The sequence below is a fragment of the Hyaena hyaena genome, unplaced genomic scaffold (assembly GCF_003009895.1).
Source record: "Hyaena hyaena isolate Hyena2069 unplaced genomic scaffold, ASM300989v1 scaffold_515, whole genome shotgun sequence".
Classification (NCBI taxonomy): domain Eukaryota; kingdom Metazoa; phylum Chordata; class Mammalia; order Carnivora; family Hyaenidae; genus Hyaena; species Hyaena hyaena.
This window is the reverse complement of record NW_024081147.1, coordinates 417,555-440,337: the sequence shown is the minus strand read 5'-3', so window position 1 is coordinate 440,337 and position 22,783 is coordinate 417,555. Positions and strand designations below refer to the sequence as shown.

At 45.4% G+C, this 22,783-nt stretch overlaps 1 protein-coding gene across 5 annotated transcripts in view; it reads left to right on the top strand.

Moving 5' to 3' along the window:
- The window catches only part of PTPRM (protein tyrosine phosphatase receptor type M), a 782,304-nt gene that overhangs the window by 738,877 nt on the left and 20,644 nt on the right, over window positions 1-22,783 (top strand). For all 5 annotated transcript variants that reach the window (XM_039255239.1, XM_039255236.1, XM_039255237.1 and 2 more), the window contains 6 exons: window positions 12,614-12,730; window positions 17,254-17,408; window positions 17,658-17,793; window positions 19,955-20,104; window positions 21,073-21,246; window positions 22,516-22,647. In XM_039255239.1, coding sequence (XP_039111170.1) covers window positions 12,614-12,730; window positions 17,254-17,408; window positions 17,658-17,793; window positions 19,955-20,104; window positions 21,073-21,246; window positions 22,516-22,647 — 864 coding nt within the window. The remainder of the gene's footprint in view (window positions 1-12,613; window positions 12,731-17,253; window positions 17,409-17,657; window positions 17,794-19,954; window positions 20,105-21,072; window positions 21,247-22,515; window positions 22,648-22,783) is intronic.

The window sequence follows — 22,783 nt, the reverse complement described above, 5'->3', positions numbered from 1 at the left end:
CCCTTTGAGTCTCTGTCCATCTCTCCTGTGGCTTTTCCGGTGCAATTCCTTAACGTGCAACATATCGTATGACCTCTCAACCTGCTGTAGGTGAGGGCCAGAAACACAGAAGGGGAGATCCTCCCTTTAAGGCATTTACAATCCAGGAGTGCCTGGGTGGCTCAGTTGGTTAAGTGTCCAACTTCAGCTCAGGTCATGATCTCATGGTTTGTGAGTTCAAGCCCTGCATCAGGAGCCCTGTGCTGACAGCTCAGAGCCTGGAGCCTGCTTCGGATTCTATGTCTCCCTCTCTCTCTGCCTCTCCCCCCCCCCCCCGCCTTAAAAAATAAAAATAAAACGTTTTAAAAAAGGTTTTGAAAAAAGACATTCAGAATCCAATATTAGAGGCATGACACTCCGTTGCACACCAGATGGAACAACATCGCTTTGGGTTCCATTTTGCCCTCCCCTATCAGACCCCAAACCTCTGTGAGCAAAGACTGGCTTCTCTCATCTGTGAATCCCAAAAGGCTAGACACATAGAAAGTACTAGAAAATAGTCAACAAATGTTTTTGAAGTAGGGGAAGAATAGTGACAAAGGAATGTATAAGCAAGTGCAAAATAACTTATTGATACAAGGGAAATTTCTCATTATTGGTCTCCTTCCCTTGATTTCTTCCATGTTGGGAGAACAGGCTGAAATCTGAAGTCACGCATGTGTGTACAACACGCTCGTTAAGGATGTGAATGAAGTTCACTGCAGCTCTGCTGGTTATGACAGAAATAAATCTACATTCTGCCTTCCTAATTAACCCTTTTGCATTCAGTTCTTACCGTTCATCCTAATCCATTATGTCCCTTTAAATAAAAAATGGTGAAGTGATTTTTTTTTTTTTACCCAAACGATGATGAGTTACAAATCAGGCTTTGGAGCCAACACTTTACCTGCTATAAGCCATCTGATGCTTTCCTGCCAGCCATTTCCAGTACTGCCACAGTGCAGGGTACTGCAGGAGCAAAGCAAATCTGCAGGGCTGAGTAACAAGTGTTTCTCAGAACACTCTTTTGGCTCCCTGCGTCACTGCAGCTGCATCCAGGTCAGCTTTTTAACATTCTCTGCCCAAACCCACAGAGGTGACTGTGTCCGAGTGCTGGCTTTTGTGGTCCCCATTCTCAGGCCCTGTGCTGGCTCCTTTGCCACAACTGACTGATCCTGGAAAATCCTCATGTTCATCTGTGTCTGGGCTTCCTTTGTATTCACTGCTTTACCGGCCTGGCCTCGGACCCCCTCTCGTCTCACGCTGTTACCACGAACTTTATCTGCAGTCGTCTCTGGGCTGCATGGAGGTGGTCACCTGCCTTAGTGTCTGTAAAGTGCTTAAGAGGGTGAAAGACCTGAATGTGAAGCAGATGGACCGTGCACCTGGGGTGCACAGTGCATCCTAGCCTGAGTTTTATAGCACAGCCCTGGTCACATTTGTACCTGCACAGGCAGCACACAGCTGTAGTTTCTTGGCAGTGTAATTGGATGCAATATGGGGTGATCTCCAGGCTGCGATAGCCCTCCACCTTTGTTCTGCTCACGTGAACACTCGAAAATTGGTTTTCCCCCCACTCTGTACACTGCAGGTATATCCTATTCATGAATAGTTTGTTGAGACCCACAGAAAATGATGTCCTGTCTTGAACGCAAAAAGTTTTCCCCATCTCTACTTTTTAGATCTGCGAATTTCATCTTCTGAGGTCTTGTTCTGTCTTTTAAGGCTTGGGGTTATCTGGCCAAGTAAATCTGTGGGTATACATTGGGGGGCTCCCAGAGAAGAGCCAAAGAGGCCAAAGGGCCAAAGAGGCAAAATAGTTCAGTGAGTGGTTTTAGGACTATGCACAACTTCTTTCTTTTTGGGTTTACCTCTCTGAGTTTCAGTTCTAGCTTGAAATAGAAACCGAACCCTTATCAGTTAAAATGCTAGAAGGACAGAGAATTTTTATTCTAGAAAAGCATGGTACATTCATCATCTCACCAATGATAGATTCCTTTCTGATTTATAGGGTAGAGAATCCAAAATCAAGAGTGAGTTTGTAGGAATTTCAGTCCATTCAACTTGTTGAATCACATATTTCCCAAATTTAGGATAACTTATATAATGTTCCGTCAAGAATTAGGTAGGTCCGCATCTATCCATGTCCCTAAATTCTTTAAAGTCTCTTGCTCTGTTTAGCAATTCCTAGGATAACCTAAGGAAGAGTGCAAAAGAACAGATGAAGATACTGAGACCCAGGAAGGCCAGTGACTCATATAAGATCCTCTTATGTGCTTCCTTAACCCTGAGAGCTATTTACCTACCCAAAGAGATTCACTGGAACAAGAGCAGATCTCACACTATCTCAGAGGAATTTAGCTCAAATCTGTGCTTCTGAAATTAAAACTCATTGTCTTCCTTATCCTGGCATAGACAATAGAGTATGAGCTGTTGTAATCAATAGAGCACCCATTGTGCTATGCTATGAGCTATTCCCTTATTAATAATAGAGGTACTGACACAATGGTAAGACCACACAATGCCAACTGCCACTAAGAGCTAGTGAGTAGTCCTCATATGCTAACCAGTGCAGTTAGACTCTCACCGTGGCTCTGTGATATAGGCATATGCTATCCCCATTTCCCAGATAATAAACTGAAGATGTCAGATGTTCAGAAACTGACCCGAGGTTATACAGCTTGTAACTGTCAGTTCACTGTTGGAACTCCGGAACCACCGTCTTGACCACTAATGCAATATGGCTTCCAGAGAAACTCATTCTAGAGTCCTGTAATTGGATAATTCTCAAACCTAAGATAATATTAACAGTCATGTAATCTACTTACCCTCTTCTGCAAATAAGGAAACTGAGGACCAGGATGTTCCTGTGCCTTTCACAGGATCACGCGGCTAGATTGTGATACAGCCAGAATTAGCCCCGGGCCCTCCCGCATGCCAGCCAGGCCTCTTTGCTTTACACTGTGCTGTATCATCATTAAATATGATTTTCAAGAGAGGTTACAAAACTTTTTTTTTTAAATCAGTGGTCCTTAAAAATAAAATGCCTCTGCCTAAAAGAATGTGTGTATGGCATGGGGGGACAGTAGTATTTTCAAGAACATTCTGGTCTATAACTGACCCTGAGAGGTCACATCCTGGAAGCCTAGGAGAGGAAGCTGGCCAAGTCCCTGAGCTCACCTGCTCTAGGAACCCTGACGTGCATCTGTTACAGTGATCACCCCACCTGGCTTCTGCAGGCCACCGACCACTGTCTACCCAGCAGCTGGTGACAGAGATGCCTGACACATGAACCTGGGCAATCACCTGCCCCTAGCTCCCCTGTGCCCAGCCCACTCATACATGCACCCCAACGCTTGCACTCTGCACTTAGCAGTCCATCCCAGCAGGGCAGCTGGCTCGAGCCCCAAGGTGGTTCCAGCAATTACGCACACTCACACAAAGGGACTAAGTACCCTTTACAAACGTCACTCCTGCAGAAATCCATTTCCTCCTCTTTTCGAATACACACCTTATATCCCTACCCCATTTCTGTTATTTTAAACGATCGCACCAAAGTGAGCCAGGGCAGTGTCAGAACAACTGGAGATCATGAAACAGGGACTGTTCTTACGCCATTGGGAGAATCCCATCCTTCGGGGCACCACCACCCCTTCTGCCAGCCCGACAGGGACTCGGGACGACTCAGGCTTCCTGGAGACGCCTCTGCCAAGTTTCGCCATTTAGAACGCCTTCCCTAGTCCATCCACCCATGAACACTGAACTTCACCCTTCTGATCTAGTCTATAATGTTGTCTCCCTTGTACAGGTTTGAATCTCTCTCTTTAGAATTAATATTCTTTCCTCTGACTTCCAGTAGCAGTTTTTATTTTGTTAATTTTTGTAACCATTCACCTGTGCCAAGCATGTTCTCAGAGCTTTACAAAGAAGGATCTAGTTAATCTTTATAAAACTGTATTATGATCCCCATTTTACAAAGGGAGAAATGGAGCCACAGAGAGGTTTGGTAACATGCCAGCAGTCACACAGCCGGAAAAAGAGGCCAAGCTTTGAACCCAAACTGTGGCTCTGGGGAATGTATCCATGACTACTAAGCTTGCCTATCATTCTGCTGTGAGTCAGATTTGTTATTTACGTACCTGTCTCTTCACAAGCATTAGAACCACAGCTTTCCTCTCTGTACCCCAGCAATGCCTGGCCTGGGTTCTGTTTATCATGGGCTTTTGAGGCTGTCTGAATGACTGGCAGGACAGTCCTGAGCTAAGACACAAGCTTGGCTACATCAAAGGCACAACATTGAGTCCCTAAATTTCCAAGTCTATCTCTTAATCTCTCCCAGCTTCAGCTTATGTATTTATCAAATAGATAAATACTGTGGCCCCACAAAATTAGCATGAGATGGCATGCGATCAGAGCATTCTAGGGCTTAGAATGATTGTAACCTCCATATGGTCTAGCCAGAGCTCCTTTGGCGACTTGCACAAAGTCAACAGAGAGAAAACTTTATAAACTGAAAAGCCCCCTATAGATCTAAATTGTTACCCTAGTACAAATGAAGACTCCCAGTGAGAGAAAAAAATATAGATTCTTTTTCTGAAAGATACATCAGATTTCACTCTAAGAAATATCCCCTCCGGAGATATATAGATGCAGATGTAGATACAGATACACATATGATGTTATCATTGCTTAAAGGACTTCTGAAACTCATCTTTCAGAATGATCTTTAGACTCTGTGACCCACTCTTTCTATTGTCCTCGGCGGTGGAGAATGTCCGTCCTGTGGCGGGAGGACTTACATTTGGGGAATAGCTAAAAGTCAAAGCCAGATCTACTGAATAAGGTAAGGACCAGCCGTCAGGATATATGTAGAGCTGATGCTTTCTGAACTAATTGGGTAGGAACCTTTTCATCCACATGGAGTAGAGAGAAAAGGAACAAGACAGATTCCTCAGGCGGTCTGTAAGTTGACAAAATTCCACAAAGGTCACATCAGCCCATGTGTTTCTTTGCAATTGATGAAAACAAATGTTATGGATATGGCTGTGACCTTGTGCGTCATTATAAGTAGTATATGTAATATTACTTAATCGGCACGGTTGGAAACCCAGATAGAAAGCCAGAAGCTTTGGGGGTGGGGAGGGGAGTTCAACAGGAGCTTGAAGGTCTGAAAGGGGGATCTACTCAGGCTATGAAGTGCTTTTCTCAAAGTCAAACTTTCCAGACCTCCAGAAGTTCACGATTTAGTGCCAGTTTCGAAACGGTCTTCAAGGATGTTGCCCAAGGGAGGCCCCAGAGCCATATGGAGCAGGTCTGGAACTAGGAAACTGGAAACTAGGAACCCTCTTATGAGCCAGGTACTTATGCAAAGCCTTGATAGGTATTATCTCAGGTGATCTTCCCAACCTCCCTAAGAAATCAGTGCTATTATCTTATGCAGGAGAAAACTGGGGCTCCAGGAGTTTAAGTCACTGGCTGCAGCACCACAAGCTAGCTAGCGAGAAAAAGAAAGCAATTGCTTGTCCATATGACTCCATCACCCTGAGACCGAGGCAATCTGTATTTTCAGGGTATTTAAATGAATGAAAGTTTTTATTGCTGCGAGAAAACTATAAAAAAAATTTGGGGGGTTATAATAAATCTGACCTCTTGGAATCTTGGCTGGCAGCTGCTCTTGACTGGAGCTCTTTTTTTAACTGTGTTTCTAGCAGTGTTCTAGCTCTTGCTATCCCAGATCTGTATCAGAGCTGTACTTAGCTGGCCCCGAACGCAGCTATTAATAGTACCGTGGTCCGTTCTCTTTTTGGATGACTCTTGTTTAAAAAAAAAAAAAAAAAAGGGCTGTTGAAAATCTCTTGACAAATCAAAACTTTTAAAGTAACTTTTTCTTTTTCCTCTCTTCTACCCCTTTTTACAGTTGTGTTTATTAGATCACACTGTGGTGCCCCCAGCTTAAGTTAAGAGCTCACATCCAACTCTGTGAGCTGCCTTCTTATTCATGAGTTTCTTAGCAAAACGAGTCCCGGGACCCATGCACAGTGCACGTAAATAGCCCTTTCCATTCTGCCCCGGGCTCCTTCCTGCCAGCTGCCAGGATCGGTGATACAGAAGGCAGCAGTAGAAACAGCAGTTTGTGATCCTGGATAAAAATGAGCAATGGTTTCAGAGTGTGCTTCTGTTCTTCCTGCCCGCCCCCGGCACCCGCCCTGCGAACCCTCTCTTGCTCCTAACGAGGCAAGGTAGCTAAAATTATTGCTTCCCACTTGCTATCGGTTCCTGAAGCCAGACCTGGCAGACATAGTCATCCGCTTTGAGTTCCCTCCTCCTCGCAGAGAGCCTTGGACCTGGGGCCAGCACCTGGGTCTGCAGCCTCTCCCTCGCCCGCCACCCACCTAGCTCATTATTACCTGGAGCCAGTCACTCGCCCTCCCTGAGCCTGCAGGGTGCCTGCGCCTGTTTCTTTATTTTAGGACAGGAGAAATGGAAGGAATGAAGTGGACAGGAGGGGGCCCAGCCCTGACCTGTGCTGGCTCTCTCTCTCTGGCCAATCGCTTGCCCCTCCCTGAGCCACTCTGTGCAGCCTCAGACCGGAGAGCGCAGTGATTCCCAGTGCTGAACTCCCAAGCATGAAAGCCTTCTGTGCGGCGGTTGTAATGATCTTGAAAACGAGTGTTTGGAAACTGGCTTTCTCTGGGATTCCTCCCAGCTCTCTTGGATAAGAACCTCCCCCTGCAAATCACAGGCACCACTTCCTAAATTCTGTTGAGAGTTCCTCAAACCACCTTAGTGGAAGACTGGACTGCTCCCAAACCCTCCTGGCCCCCAGAATATCGTTTGCAGGGAAAGGACAGTGAAGGAAGCAGTGGAGTTTCTACTAGCTTTGTTTTCCCCTCGGAAACCATGCACACATGTCACAGCTTTTCCTTCTTCCTTCTCCGGAGAACCCCACTTCACCTCTAGACCCTTGGTGAACTTCCTGCCCTTCAAACTCCCGTGATCACCTATAGTCCTGATCACAAAATTATCACTTAATCATAAAGAGAAAAAGGGCACCTGGATGGTTCAGTCAGTGAAGGGTCCAACTCATGATTTCGGCTCAAGTCATAATCCCGTGGTTCATAAGTTCAAACCCTGCATCGGGCTCTGCGCTGACAGTACAGAGCCTGCTTGGGATCCTCTCTGTCTCTCCTCTCCCTGCCTCTCCGTCTCTCTCTCCCCAAAATAAATGAATCAACTTTAAAAAATAATAATAGGAAAAGAATATCCATTATTTGAATGAAACACACTAGAGCAAATGTTTTAACTACATTTTATCACTTAATATGGTGGTTGCCAAACGTCTCTGCACTTCAGAGCCGCCTGGGGAGCTACAAGGAACTACCAATGCCTCTGATTCACCCCAGAAATAATGATTTAATTGGCGCAGAGCACGGCCTGGGCTTTGGAATTTAATAACCCCCCTCTTAAGTGATTCTAATGTGCAGACACATTTGGCAGTCCCTGCCTTAATCTCAGAACAACTGACATAGGAACTAAAATCATCCCCTCTACAGAGGAAGAGCCGCAGTTCGGGCAAACTTGAGTGCCTTTCCCAGGCTCACATCAACCTTAATGAGAGCCAGACTCTGCAGTCAGCTTGGTGTTGTCGGAACCCTGGCTACTCAGTGTGTGGTCCGCAGGCCAGCGGCAGCACCTGGGAGCCGTGTGAAGTGCGCATTCTGGGGCCCCACACTGAATCAGAAACCAGGGTGGAGCCGGGCTTGGTTTAACAAGCCCTCCAGGGCATTCCGACACCTGCTGAAGTTTGAGGACCTGCTCAAGACAGGTCAGGGTGCCCCATCGGTGATGGTAATGGGCTGCCAGCCTAAGGAGCATAACCTGCCACCCCAGGGGTCCTCTGATGTGTACATGGCATCATCCGTGCTGCTGGTTAAAAATGACCAACTTCGGAGATTTTTTTTTTTTTTAATTTAAGCAGTTAGAAATGCTGGGATTATTCTGCTTGCTGTACTGTTTCATGTTTGTGAATTTTAAAGCCAACAAAGACACCCCCACTCAGGAGGCAGAGATCTCCCCCTACACTCCCCTCCCCCGCAGCTCTCCCCGGTGATTGGCAGGCAGCAGCGCCCACTGGCCAGTGGGACCCGCACTGGGGCACCTGGGTAATTAGACGGCCCTGATCAGAGCCTTGCTTTCTGGGATGGAAGCTGCTGCCTTCCATAATTGAAATGCACGGGAGGTACAGCCTGCCCTAGAAGCTGTGCAGGTAGCGCTGGCTGCAAAAGGCAGCCAAGCCTGGCAAAAGATCAGAGGAAGGAAGCGTCTGGTTCTGCGGTCCCTGGGCTACAATAGGTGCCCCTGAACCATTGGTCTTGACGTCTCTGTATGCAGACCCTAGAGCCAGGAGGTGACTCAGGTCCCCGATTTCCCCAGGCACGGAAAAGCTGCATCTAGAAAAGCATACATTCCTCTTACATTTTTTTTTTTTTTTGGTAGCAAAATAATAACTTGACACCAGTCCAAGCAGTTAAAAAGACACTAAAAGGAACCCAATTTAGAAAGGTTTTTAGAAGGCTAAAAACAGATGTGGCAAACCATTTCAGGATATTGCTCGAGATGAGATGGAGAGGGCGGGATTCGAAATGGCTCGTTGGCCTCTTCTGGGTCCGCCCAGCCAGGTGCCTCCGCACGGGACAAAGCTTTGCCCATATACGCGTTCAGACGGAAGCAGCCCCAAGGCTTCCTTTCTGCTAATCACCGGTCGGTCATGGGATGGCGCGGAATTAGCAACGTGGGGAGCGCTAGGAACAGCCGGGGTGTCTCCTCGGTCACGTACTTCTTGAAGGCGGTGGCACTTGCGCCCGCCCGTAGTCAGAGCCCTGGGTGACCTCCTGGACCCCGCGACCGTTTCCTGCCAATGACACGGGGTGGGGGGGGGGGCAGGCTGCATCTGGCTGGCGGGGGCTTGGGGCGCACAGGGATGTGGGGGAGGGCGCATCAGTGTCACATACCCCGTGGAGCCCCAGCTCGCCCGTGGGAATTGGAAGAATCGTCCCAAAAAGAAACGTTAAGCCTTTGATACATTGCAGCGGCTTTGGGTGTCCCTGACTCCAAGGCGTTGAAGCCCCTCGCACTCGTATTTGTTGAACATTTTGGATGGGGAGGGTAAGGAGTCTAAAATACAAGATGACCCGCAATATGCCCTACATCGATTGCATTCAAACAAGGCATCATTATTAGATAAGATACACCCAGTACACATAGGATGCCGGTGCGAGTGTGTGTTTTCATTCTCTTGTAATTTTCAGAGAAATACATAGGTGTTTTTCTCGAATTGTGTATTCATAACATCGAAAACTGTTTTATTTCAGAAGCTCACATACATACTCCATTTGTCTCTATCCACTACCTTCTGCTTGCATAACTGAATCACAAAAAGGTAAATTAAAGCAAGTCTCCCAATATAGAAGGGACCCCTGTACTTACCATATAAGCGTCTTTGTTCATTAGCATTGCGAAGAGATTATGCATTCTATAAACGAAATTGGGGTTGCTATCAAATTAGCACATCATCACAAATATTCATGGTCTGCCCAGATTCACCTTACATCTAGGAAAGGAACTGGAGAAATGATCCCTGTTATTCTGGAGTATTTTATTTTATTTATTTATTTATTTTACAAATAGTTTATTGTCAAGTTGGTTTCCATATAACACCCAGTGCTCATCCCCACAAAGGCCCTCCTCTGTGCCCATCTCCCCCCTCCCCCCCCACACCCATCAGTCCTCAGTTTGTTCTCAGCATTCAAGAGTCTCAAGGTTTGCCTCCCTCCCTCTCCCCCACTATTTCCCCCCTTCTTCTCCCCCACGGTCCTCCGTTAAGTTCCTCCTAATCCTCCTATACGTGCAAACATATGGTATCTGTCCTTCTCTGCCTGACTTATTTCGTTCAGCATAACATCCTCAAGGTCCATCCATGTTGCTACACATGGCCAGATTTCATTGTTTCTCATTGCCATGTAGTATTCCATCGTATAGATAAACCACATCTTCTTGATCCATTCGTCTGTTGATGGACACTTAGGTTCTTTCCATGTTTTGGCTATTGTTGAGAGTGCCGCTATGAACATTGGGGTACATGTGCTCCTATGCATCAGCACTCTGGAGTATTTTAAATGCAGCCAAGGTATTCATAATGTAAATATTTGACATATTATATGTAAGCCATAATACTTTTGTTGTTTTTTTAATCTTTTTTAATGTTTTATTTATTTATGAGAGAGAGACAGCGTGAGCAGGGGAGAGTCAGAGAGAGAGGGAGATACAGAATCTGAAACAGGCTCCAGGCTCTGAGCTAGCTGTGAGCACAGAGCCTGACGTGGGGCCTGAACCCATGAGCCGTGAGATCATGACCTGAGCCGAAGTCGGACACTTAACCGACTGAGCCACCCAGGAGCTCCGCCATAATACTTATGTTTATAGGTCATAAGTCACAGATAATGTTTCCAGAAGAAAAAAAAAAAAAAAAGACTTCTAAAGAAGACTAAAAATTCAATGAGGACAGCAACTATCTTTGCCTTAAGCTCCACTGTATCTCCAGTCCCTGCCATGCCTGGCTTACCTCTTGCCAAGAAAAGCTAATAAAGCTGATGTAGAACTGTACTGAATCAGCTACCAGAAAGTTTCCTGAGGAAGCAGCTAAGATAATGACCAGTCGTGTCCCACGACATCAGTGTGACAAGGTGTTTGGCATTCTGGAAAAGGTCATCTCCGCCCGTATTTCTTTTTGTAAACTCTCCCAATCTGGGATTTTCCTTCCTACACTGATCCTCTGATTTGCTCCATGAGATCGATTCTACATGGACCTAGTGCAAGTTTAGCACATAGGGGATACAACGGCAGATGTTTTGGGGCTTCCGAAAATAAGCAATTCAATACCCTTTGCCTGCTGACTGGTAATAAGCAGGACTAGGCAGCATAAGAAGGGGTTCTTACTAACAGAACAGGCATTCTTTATCAGGGGATCAAGAAGAGAGAGGTCCAGGAGCTCACATCTTTGGAGGAAACACCTTGAAGGGGTGTGGCACTTGAGATGTACTTTGAAGAATGGATAGAATCTTCAGCTGGGAAGATATGAATGGGAGAGTAGTCCTCGCAGAAGGAATGGCATGAGTAGCTTGGATCTGGGCAAACCATTTGTCTTTAGACATCAAATATATGGTAATAAAAAGGAGAGTAGTAGAAGATACAGCAGAAAACGTTCACTGTGGCCAAATAAATAAAAGGTCCTTACATGCCTGGCCAAATTTAATTTCTATTTAATTTCACGGGCAGTTGTTGGAAATAGAAGCTTCTTGAGCAGAGCAAGTGAATGCCACTGGTATTATATTTGAGAAAGATTCTTCTGGGTTGCTATGGGGAGAATGTCCCAGAGGGAAGTACCAGAGCCTGAACTAAGATTGCAGCAGAGGGAACCAAAAGTCGGAAAACATTTGAGAGATAATTCAAAAATACTCTTAGACTTGGCAGTTGGTTTTGGAGAAGGAATAGTCAGGTTTTGTGCCTGGGCAACTGCAGAAATCATGATGTCGTTGACATAGGGAGTCAGTGGAGAGCAGCTGATGGGGGACGGAAGATTCTTTTTTTAGACACATTGGTGGTCCTGGCAGGACCTCCATGGGAAATGCCCACAAAACAAGTTTGAAATTGACTTCTGCACTTGGAGAACCAGGACCAGAGGTATAGAAGTCATCCACGGAGGAACAGCGACAGGAGTGGATAAAAGCTATCAGGAATTCAGGCCAGAATTGCAGAAGCTAAGGACAGAGCCCCGGGGACCGCTGCCCAGCCACCAGCACCTCCTCCTTCCAGGCTTCCACTGAGCTCTGGAAGAGCTACAGGATGAAAAATCAGTTTGCTAGAAGGGGCCAAGTCCAACAAATTTCTTCCACTGGAGATATCTTTAGATCAGAGGCTTCTAGTAATAGGGAAAGACTGCTTGTATGTTACCAAGTTTTGTATATAGAATTTACTTAGATTAAAATGAATGTAATTTTAACTTGGGAAAACCGCATAGTGACTTTCTTCTTCAGAAAAAAAAAAAATCTCTAATCTTTACTGTCGGCTCTTTCCTGCTCACGCCTCCTCAAAAGTGCTCAGGCAACTTCTGACCTAGAAGGAATTTTAAATTCAGAGGAGCTAAAATGTCGTAAGCCACCTTTTACTGTTTATTTTTCCAGGCCCTTCCCTGAATAGAGATAAACAGGAAATGAATGGTCACAGTAACTGGGATATTTGTGGCATAAATACAACTTGTTAACTTTAGATGATTTTCCTAGGCTTTACTACTCTTATAACTCAAACTTTGTTTTCTTCTGGGGCAAGAAAAGAAACACAGGTGATCTAAAAAATAAATAAATAAATAAACCTTGTTCTTAAGTGGACAACTTAAGTTTTGTTTTTAGGTGCAAATTTTATCCCGTACATCAAACTGCGGCCCATCGCTTGGGGAACTCCAAAAAAGAAAAGAAAACAGGAAAAAGAAAAAAAGAAGAAGAAAACCCTAAAGCCTTCATTTCCTTTGTGTTTTCTAAAGGTCAAATGCTGCAAATACTGGCCAGATGACACAGAGATATATAAAGACATTAAAGTTACCCTAATAGAAACAGAACTACTGGCAGAATATGTGATAAGAACATTTGCTGTCGAAAAGGTAAGTTTTCACATTACTTTGAAAAGCTCTGGTCAGATGTTAGTGGTGCTAGCCCCATTAACTTCTCTAGGATAATTTATACGTGGTCACACCTGAATGCAGGTAGGCTCTATCTAGTGATTTCTCAAGATTGCATCTGGCCTTCAGATTCTATAATAGCTCAGTTCCATCTTTGAAGCGAATCATTCCCATTTCATAAGAATCTATATTTTGCTACTAAATCAAAAGATAATGCCGATCTGTCTATCTCCCTCTTCCGTTTAACCTGGTTGATATTGTGCGGCCCATCGCTCTTTCTTTGTTCACAGTTTGATGAATGTCCTTCATGTCGTATGTCCATATGGGTTTCCCAGTAGTGAGTTAGCATCAGTGCTGAGACACAGGTCCTAACCCCTCCTGGAACCCGCCCCATCTTACTTCCTTGAGGCTTTTCAAGCCTACGGTTCTGTGTGGACTGTTGGATTTTCCAGACGGAAGTGACCTTCCTGGAAACATAAGTAGACGTGGGACATGTTGCATGAACCAGCCCCTTCATTCATCCTCACTGTCATACTGGTTTTAGCCTTTGTACTTGCTGGTGTTGGGTCCTGAATGCTATGCTGTGGCTCTACTCTGCCTCATCCCATGTGCATGGATGGGGCCTCTTCTCTGGGAAGCACTGTAGGGCATAACAGGGAATTTCCTTATTCCCCCTCTTTCTGCTGACATAGGGAGGGGCCGGAAGTGAAGCAAACTGCAGTCCATCCACAGAAGTGGCACAGGTAGGCTGTGGGGAAAGTGGAGGTGACGTGGCTGAGAAACACTCTGCCTTCCAGTCATCATCTTGCCTTTGCTGAAGGGGACACACAGTTTTACCTCGGAGGCCCGCAGACTTCTCCATCAGGAGCTGATTGTCCATAACCGAGCCCTGCGCCTAACGTAACAATTTTGTCGCAAATTTGTTCGGTGGAAGTTTGCAATGATTTAATAGCAGCAGGTGGCCTTGAAGGACCTGGGTTAGAAGTGCGCCACTGGGCAGATGGCCCTCAGCCTTCCTCTCTACTCTAATTTTCGTCGCATCTAAGTGCACTTTTTAGATTATTGAGACCCTTTTTGGAAAATCAAGGAAATTGCCGCTTCTGCGTTTCGGCTAACTTACCCTGATGTTTTGAACTACCTATCCTGGTTTTCAAATCCGTATTTGTCATAGAATCACAAAGCTGAAAAGACTTTAGTTTATTTTAATCTGTTTCTCATACTATTTAGCATTTTTTTTCCTTAGCCTGTCTTTTTTAATAAGCAGGCAGAAGGCTTGGAGACTTCAAAGAATGTGGAGTTCTGGTTGACTCAATTCTTCAAGTTCTGAACCTCACACTTTGATGTCGGGTTTTCTTTTTTTTTTTTTTTTCCTTCTTAGGCAGGATCGGAAAAAAAATATGGAGGATTTTTGTATGGCTCTTGGCAAGAGTACTCATGAATAACTGCATTAAAACAGATAGTGATAAAAGACCCTCGATATTTTTTTTCTTTAAAAAAAAAAATCATCCAAAGCCATCACTTAAACATGGAGCTCTTTGAACAATAGTGGGCTCTCTAATAAGCTGAAAATGCATCTCTGTTGCTAAAGGAAGGGATTGTTTGTTTCTTTGCTCTTTTTTTAACCTCATTGTACTCTCCTCCATTCCCAGCTGCACAGAAATGTTTCTGAAATACCCAGTTATTTTAGTGATCAGACAACCAGCAGAGAATCGGTGGAAGGAAGAGAATGATGAGGAGCTTATTAAGGATTTGGGGAAAATCAAAATAACATGTTAGTGATTTTCTAACTGGGCAATTGAAATCTTTAAGGAAAACAAATCATTAGTACTTCTGTGGATCGCTTCTTGTAGGTTTTAAACTTTCTCATTAGAAGAGAAAGGGAAAAAAAAAATAGTCAAGCATGTACTTTGAGAGGCCTACGATTCTGATTCTATTTTGAGAGTATGTTGCATCAAGGGACCCAAGGTGAAAAATGGATCTGAGCTCTGCTCTGCAAAACTAGCAATCACATTTTGAAACTGAGGAGTTCTTGTTTTGCATGGGATTGTCATCTTTCCTTTCTCCTGCAGCTGATGACTCAAAGGTAAATAGATTTTAAATAACAAAGCTGCCACCCTGTCAGGTGGAAGGGAGCTCAAAAGTCTCCATGGGTCTAAGCTACCTGGTGTGTCTGTGCCCTGACCATCCTGGCAGAAAGGAAGTTGACAATGGCCACCAAAATCTCTACCCGGGAGATGCTCGGGACTCTGAGAAGGCAGTGGGAATACCCCCCTGCTGTCTCACCTGCCACATGCAGAACATGTAGTTGTGATTCATTCCTTACGCAAATATTTCTTAAGCACCCCCTTTGGGCTAGGCGCTATTATGGTTCTTCCTTCCTATTGTACTTCCATGGAAAATGAAGTCAATGTCACTTTTATATGTAGCATCCATCCTGGTTATAATGAAACGTAAACAAAACATATAACTGATACCAAGTTGGGATATTTAGGCTGCGGTGAGTGATCACATCTGTGACTATTCCCCAAAATATATGACAAAAACAGCAAATGGAGAAATCGCCACGTCAATGAACAAGAATGAGGGTTGGCTCAGAAGCAATTGCCTTTGCTAATCTTGTCAATAGTGAACACATTAGAGGGTAGAGGTTTATTTAAGGAAGATGTTCTCTGCATCCCAGAAACTGACATTTACCTTGCTCAGAAAATGAGTCATAGATCAGTTGGGGGCCCATCTCCTGATGGCTGCAGTTCCGGACTTGGAAGATGCTGGAGCTGAAACTTAGCAAAGTGAGGAAGAGAAGATCTCAAAAAATGAAAATAAACAGGGTATGGGAGAAATAAATGCCTTTTTGTCCTCTTTGGAATAAATATATTACAGGCTCCCCCCTTCATGGGACCAGCCCTGCCCCAGTCTAACGCCCAAGGGAGCTTTCTGATGGTTTGGTGGGTGATACAGGCTCAACCATTTGTCTTGTGGTGGAGACTTTGGGACTGACCAAAATGCCACCATGGTTTCAGGAATAAGAAATGTAGGTTCCCAACCACCGAGTCACACATGACATTGTTGATTTTCATTTCTGAGTCCCTGGTGGTTTAATTAATTCCTTAATCCTTAAACGCTAATAAAGAACAGCATAATTTTCAAAGAGAAATAAAGCTTCGGCATTTGTGGGTTATTAAACTAAGACATGTTAACCCCTTGACAGCATACAAGTCTTCCTTTAAAATCTGTAATTGTTTGCCTCTTTTGGTGTTTCCAAGCACATTAAAAAATTATGAATTTCTTGTTTGCTTACTAAGTACGTGTGAACAGTGACCGATGGTGAAGGTGACAAGGTTAGTGGGTATTTAATGTTAGTATACAAAAAAACCAAACTCAGGGCCCAACACAGAGATAGTATTCAGTAAGGAGTCTCTTATATGATGACACGGTCTCTTATTTTAACCCAGATTTATAATCCAGCCTTGATTATGGAAGTAATCTTTGTTTTTGAAACAGATTTTTGTTTTACAACAGAGCCTTAATACGTTAAGTTCATAGATAGAAAAAACTTGATGGATATAAATCAACTTTCTTATTTTCAAAACAAAAGTAAATTTAAAAACAGAAACACTCAGAGTCTCTTTTTGTCTCCCTTCAGTTCAGTGGGAGTCAACCCACCTTTTCAATTTACTGATCTAACGTGGAATTCCAGCAAAAATGCCTCTTGATTTCCAGGATGTACATTTGCTGCCCTTCCTGTTTCCCACAAGCCACCTGTCATGACCACTTGAAGACAGGAGACATTGTCTTCATATCTCTGTGACCCCAGAGCATCTTGAGTCATGCCTGAAGCATTTCATTCACTCAGATTGTTGGTGATTGGATGAATGGATTAACTGTTTACCCAAATTAGAAGGAGAAACCTGACAAACTCGAGGTGCAAATGGAAATGAGTTTTCTGCCCTATCCAGTAGGAAAGCGCTCCTTGCTCATTCCTCCAGTGACATTCTATGTGTACCCACAGTGGCGTGTGCGCTGCTCGGGCACCTGGTACAAAGACGTACCAGAATTCAGAAGAGTTGAACAGGCTCCTGCATTCAGGAGCTGGTCTTGAGCACACAAGTGCCTTGTAATTCCTTCAGGTCCCTGCTCTGTGCTTCTCTCTCTCTCTCTGTGAGCTCGCACTTCACACCATAGGATCAAAGTGACACACAAACTGTTAATAGAGCCTACTTTGTAGAAAGGAGTTTCGAGGAATCAGAGATGTATCCATTCCTCCGGTTGCACCTGTAAATTAGCGTCTTTCCAAACATCACCTCCCTTTCACACGCACGAACATCCTCCCTCCTGCAATAAGGCTTTCCAGGTGTTTGTTACAGCTAAGAATCACCTTCTTCCCAACAATGCACAGCTTCCTAGCCCTAGGCTCACTGACTGCTTCAGGGTACTTGACACTCCCAGTTGCTCACCATTTCTTTTCCTTTGTTCTCTTCCTTGCTGTGCTGACCGACTGGTGGCAGAGAGGCGTTCATGAAATCCGAGAGATCAGACAGTTTCACTTCACTGGCTGGCCAGATCACGGGGTCCCCTATCATGCCACAGGGCTCCTGGGGTTCGTCCGGCAGGTCAAATCCAAGAGCCCGCCCAACGCAGGCCCATTGGTGGTGCACTGCAGGTAAGCCGAGCGCCCGGAGCCCCTCCAAGGAAGTGCAGTGGGCAGGGCACGGGTTCTCCTTTGGGGTGATGACAATGTTTTTGGAACTCGATAGGGGCGATACATTGTGAAGGTGCTAAATGCCACGGAACTGTACACTTCCCGGTGGTTCATTTCATGTGCTGTGACTTCCACCATAGCAAAGATGCAAAAGAAGGAGAAACACAGGGATCTTTCTTCCTCAGCTGACAGAGCCCTCTTTTCACTCAGTGCTGGCGCTGGAAGGACCGGCTGTTTCATCGTCATCGATATTATGTTGGACATGGCAGAAAGGGAAGGCGTGGTAGACATCTATAACTGCGTCCGGGAGCTGCGGTCACGGAGGGTGAACATGGTACAAACAGAGGTACGGCTGCTCCCCGCCCATCCTCAGGGCTTGGTCCCCCATACCTCCAGCACCCCACCTCCCGGAGCCACGGAGGGAAGGAACTCCGGCAATTCTCTCTTCAAAAATCCCCGGAAGGAGAAGTGATATAGCTGGCAATCTCTCTTTCCTCCCGCCCTCCCTTCTTGTTCTTCTGCTTTCATAAACCGAAAAGGCCAGGGCTTCTCCCAGGTAACAGAATGTGTAGCCAGGAGCCTGAATTAGCCCATGCTTCTATATCAAGGGCTCCGGCAGGGTCTCTACATGAAGCTTTCAGAGATTGAGCACTATTTATTTTTCTTATGTCTTTTAAACTAGCTGGTAACCAGAGCAAGACAACTCCTGAGAATAGGCAGGCACTTGCCAAGTTGTTTAAGGGTAATCTCTGTACATTTATTCCTCTCCTACTGTCCCTAAAAAGTCTGTCCAGTGGCTTGGCATCATGGAAACCCGCATGTTTTGTAGAAATACTCTGTACCGACTAGGACTTCTATAAATTAGAATTCAAGGTTGATCAGGAATTTAAGTGTTTGAGAAAAATAATTCATAGTTTTACTTGATATTTGCTTGTTTTAAGTAGGCATTCCACCCACCACCAGTAGAATGAAGAATAATAAGATTCCCTTCCTTTAGATATTGCATTAAAGTTTACAGCAGCCACTGGTTTAAAGTTTACAAAAACCTAATTCCATTTTCAAATAACCTAAATAAAAATAGCAAAAACTCTAAATGCTTTCATGGTCTTTTTTTCTTTAGTATAGGGATGCCTAGCTTTAGAGATAATAGTGTGTTTTTAGTGGATTTTATAACTGATCAAATGTTTCCACATCCTCTTTCTTTTTTTTAACTTATTTATTTTTGAGAGACAGAGAGAACACAAGCAGGGGAGGAGCAGAGAGAGAGAGAGACAGAATCCGAAGGAGGCTCCAGGCTCTGAGCTGTCAGCACAGAGCCCGATGCAGGGCTCAAACTCACAAATGGCATGATCATTTTGGCATGAGCAGATGCTTAAGCATAAGCACAAGTCAGATGCTTAACCGACTGAGTCACCAAGTGCCCCTTCCCTTTCTCTCCTGACCCATTTCTGAGGTGTTGTTTAATAGGACCAGGCTGGTTTTGAGAATTAAGAGTCTTAGTTATTGGGGCACCTTGGTGGCTCAGTCAGTTGAGTGTCAGACTTCAGCTCAAGTCATGATCTCATGGTTCATGGGTTCAAGCCCCACATTGGGCTCTGTGCTGAAAGTTCAGAGCCTGGAGCCTGCTTTGGATTCTTTGTTTCCCTCTCTCTCTGCCCTTCCTAGCTTGTGCTCTCTTTCTCAGAAATAAATAAACTTTAAAAAGAGTCCTAGTTATTGATAGAAATTAAAGTAAAAAATAATGAGACTCTTTTTGCATCTCATGTAATTAGGGATCAATAATAAATATCATAAAACTTTGCCAGTTAATTATAGGGAAAGTCAGTGCCCATTCAGAATTAGAGCAAAGTGCCCATTCAGTAATTGGAGTTTGTAAGGTGTGGTGGACTTGAACATACATCTAAAGCTCTTCTGTGGACACACAGGGACTTTCGTAATTATCACATTAAGGTTTCAAAACAAGTAGTTTTAAGTGCTCAGAACTGTTTGTTTTCATAGTGCTACCAAGTGGTCCTGGACCTTCTTTGCACTGTTGATTTGGTTAGCAAATCCCTCCTTTCCTAATATACAGATAAGTTTCCGCTCAATTCCTCACCTGAAACATTGAGCTCTAAACTCATGGAATCAGAATGACAGAGGTCGTTAAGCCACAGCTACTCTAGCATGACAGTACTTGCTCTGGTATTTATCAGTGTCTGAGCGGCTCTAATCAATCCGTTTCATGCCCCTGCGTTGAGCCCATCGTCTCTTCCTCCTGTTCCGCCCCACACGTGGCCAGTCAGGAACATGCCGGCCATCCCACTCGGGCATCAGCACTGCTGGTCCCGGGACCCTCCTCACACAATACTCAGGTCCTTACGCCTGGTGCCCCTGTGCCAGGAATGCATTGTCCATGATGGACCGCTGTCACGCTATCTTGTCCGCGAGGGGCTATCGTCCCTTCCTCTCTGGCTCTCCTGACCTACCTTGGTTTCTCCATTCCTAACTCGTCCCCTCTGCTTCTGCAGGAGCAGTATGTGTTTATCCACGATGCCATCCTGGAAGCCTGTCTTTGTGGAGACACCTCCGTCCCTGCTTCCCAAGTTAGGTCTCTGTACTATGACATGAACAAACTGGATCCGCAGACGAACTCTAGCCAGATTAAAGAGGAGTTCCGGGTAAGTCATGCGAAAGGGAGAGGCCAATGCCTGTGACTTTGCTCCTTCAGAAGTATCTCAGAGTCAGCTCTGGAACCCTTGAGCCAACGCAGAGCTTCTTACCCTCAGCCTTACTGACATTGGGGGCTGGATAATTCCTTGTTGCAGGTGCTGGCCTGTAGGAGGTTAGCAGGGCCCCTGGCTTCTACCCACTGGAGGCCAGGAGACCTCCACCACACCAGTCGTGACTAACAAAAATGTGTGCAGGGGCGCCTGGGTGGCTCAGTCGGTTAAAATCCGGCTTTGGCTCGAGTCATGATCTCACAGTTTGTGGGTTTGAGCCCCATGTCAGGCTCTGTGCTGAACACTTGCTCAGAGCCTGGAGACTTCTTCGGATTCTGTGTCTCCTCCTCTCTGCCCCTCCCCCGCTCCCCCGCTCACACTCTGTCTCACTCTGCCTCTCAAAAATAAATAAATGTAAAAAAAAATTTTATTATCAAAAATGTGTGCAGACGTTGCCAGTGGCCCCCTGGAGCAAAGCGAGCTGGTTGATGGCTAGCAGAGCCATCTCTCCCCTTTGCAGGCAGATGCCAGGCAGTCCTACAGGGTAGCGTGGGTGCAGCCAAACCAAGCAAAATGCCCCCATGGCACCGGCTGGGCAGGAGTTCTTCACCCACATCCGGTCTAAGTGTACCTGACTCTAAGTCAAACTGTACCCAACCTCTTTCTTCCAAGCACCCAGATGCCCAGCCCTGGTCAGACCAGACGGCATGTAATCCAACAGATCCACGGTGGCCCTTATATCTGATGGGCACTGTCTATCGACCAAATCCAACGGGAGAAAAGAGAAATAAAAATCGAACTAAGTAGGGGGCAGGGAGCATCTGTCTGGTAGTCAGCTGCAGGAAACGTGACCTTCTGAAGTGGGAAGGTGAGACAGCGCGCCGACCAGTGCTCTCTTGCCCACCTGCCTCCATGCTGTCATGTAGACCCTGAACATGGTGACGCCAACGCTGCGGGTGGAAGACTGCAGCATCGCACTTCTGCCCCGGAATCACGAGAAGAACCGCTGCATGGACATCCTGCCCCCGGACCGCTGCCTGCCTTTCCTCATCACCATCGATGGGGAGAGCAGCAACTACATCAACGCGGCCCTCATGGATGTAAGTCCGCCTACCCTGCCCCGAAGGAAGCGGGAAGGCTGCCCATTCCACAAGGGGAGCATGGCCGCGTGTGGCCTGGGTCTTCTCCCTCGACTCATTGGCCCGCGTGCGTCTGTTTGTAAGACACAAGCTGTTTTCCCAGCAGAGCACATTGCAGGTCCCGCATAGGTGTCTGCTTCGGGGTCGACGGTCTGGGTCTCTCGGAGACCACGAGTCGGGAAGTATTGATAAATGAAACATGTCCCAGGAACTCTCTGAGCACTTAAATTTTTAACCCGCTGGCCGGAGAGCAAGAGACAGCTATTAAGTCTCTAAGGCAGTGAAGTGGGATAATATGGTTTGCAGCATTATTTTCATTCCCTTTCCTCCTAATTTAGGCGGTAATTAACATGGGGGAAAAATGGTCTGTCAGGACAGATAGCACACAACCCATTACTTCCTGTCAGTCTGTTTACTTCTAACCGAATGAACATTTGCTATTCAATTGATGGGAAAAGTAAATGGATATTTGCGCGGCTAATACGGAAACTCTAATTCTATGGGTGTGATATCAGTAAAAAGGTACTTAAGCTTATTTGAAGCTCTCCAGAGCTGTAAAAGGCATGCGGATCCTTCTTTTGCAGGAATAAGTAACACCATCACATGTATAAATGACACTCGAACCGATGGTAGGAAAAGCAGAAAGTATTTTAATTGTGTATATTTTGTAAAGCAAAGTTAAATGTCCTCCATTAAAATAATTATGGGTAGGGGCGCCTGGGTGGCTTAGTTGGTTAAGCGTCTGACTTTCACTTAGGTCATGATCTCGCGGTTTGTGGGTTCGAGCCCCGCATCGGGCTCTGTGCTGACTGCCAGCTCAGAGCCTGGAGCCTGTTTCAGTCTGTGACTCCCTCTCTCTCTGACCCTCCCCTGCTCACGCTGTCTCTCTCTCTCTCCTAGAAATAAATAAAAGCATTAAAAAAAATTTTTAAAATAATAATAATAATTATGGGTAAGGCCGATATTGCCTTTCTAGCAGATATACCAAAAAATTTATGAGATACTCATTACATTTTCTGAGCATCAAAGTGAGAATACGTTGCCATTATCATTCTGCAGATAAGTTTATATTTAGTCTGTTTTGGTGTTGACCGTGGTGTCCTAGGATTCAGCAGCTGTTAAATATGTCCCGTGTTCTGTGTCACAAGTCTCCACATGCACGAGATAACGGAAGCTTCCTCCCTTCACATTTCCCTGGTATATCTGGATCTTTCTTGTTTGTGTTTGCAGAGCTATAAACAGCCTTCAGCTTTTATAGTCACCCAGCATCCTTTGCCAAACACGGTGAAAGACTTCTGGAGACTGGTCCTGGATTATCACTGCACATCTGTGGTTATGCTAAATGATGTGGATCCTGCCCAGGTGAGACGCGTGCCCAGGGTCAAATGTGTGTTTGTTCTGCTTGCACAGTGAGAAGCGCAGGCCCCCGGGCCAGCTCGCAAACGGCCGGTGAAGGTCAGGAGCGAGAGCTGAAACACAAACTTGCAAAGCAGATGGA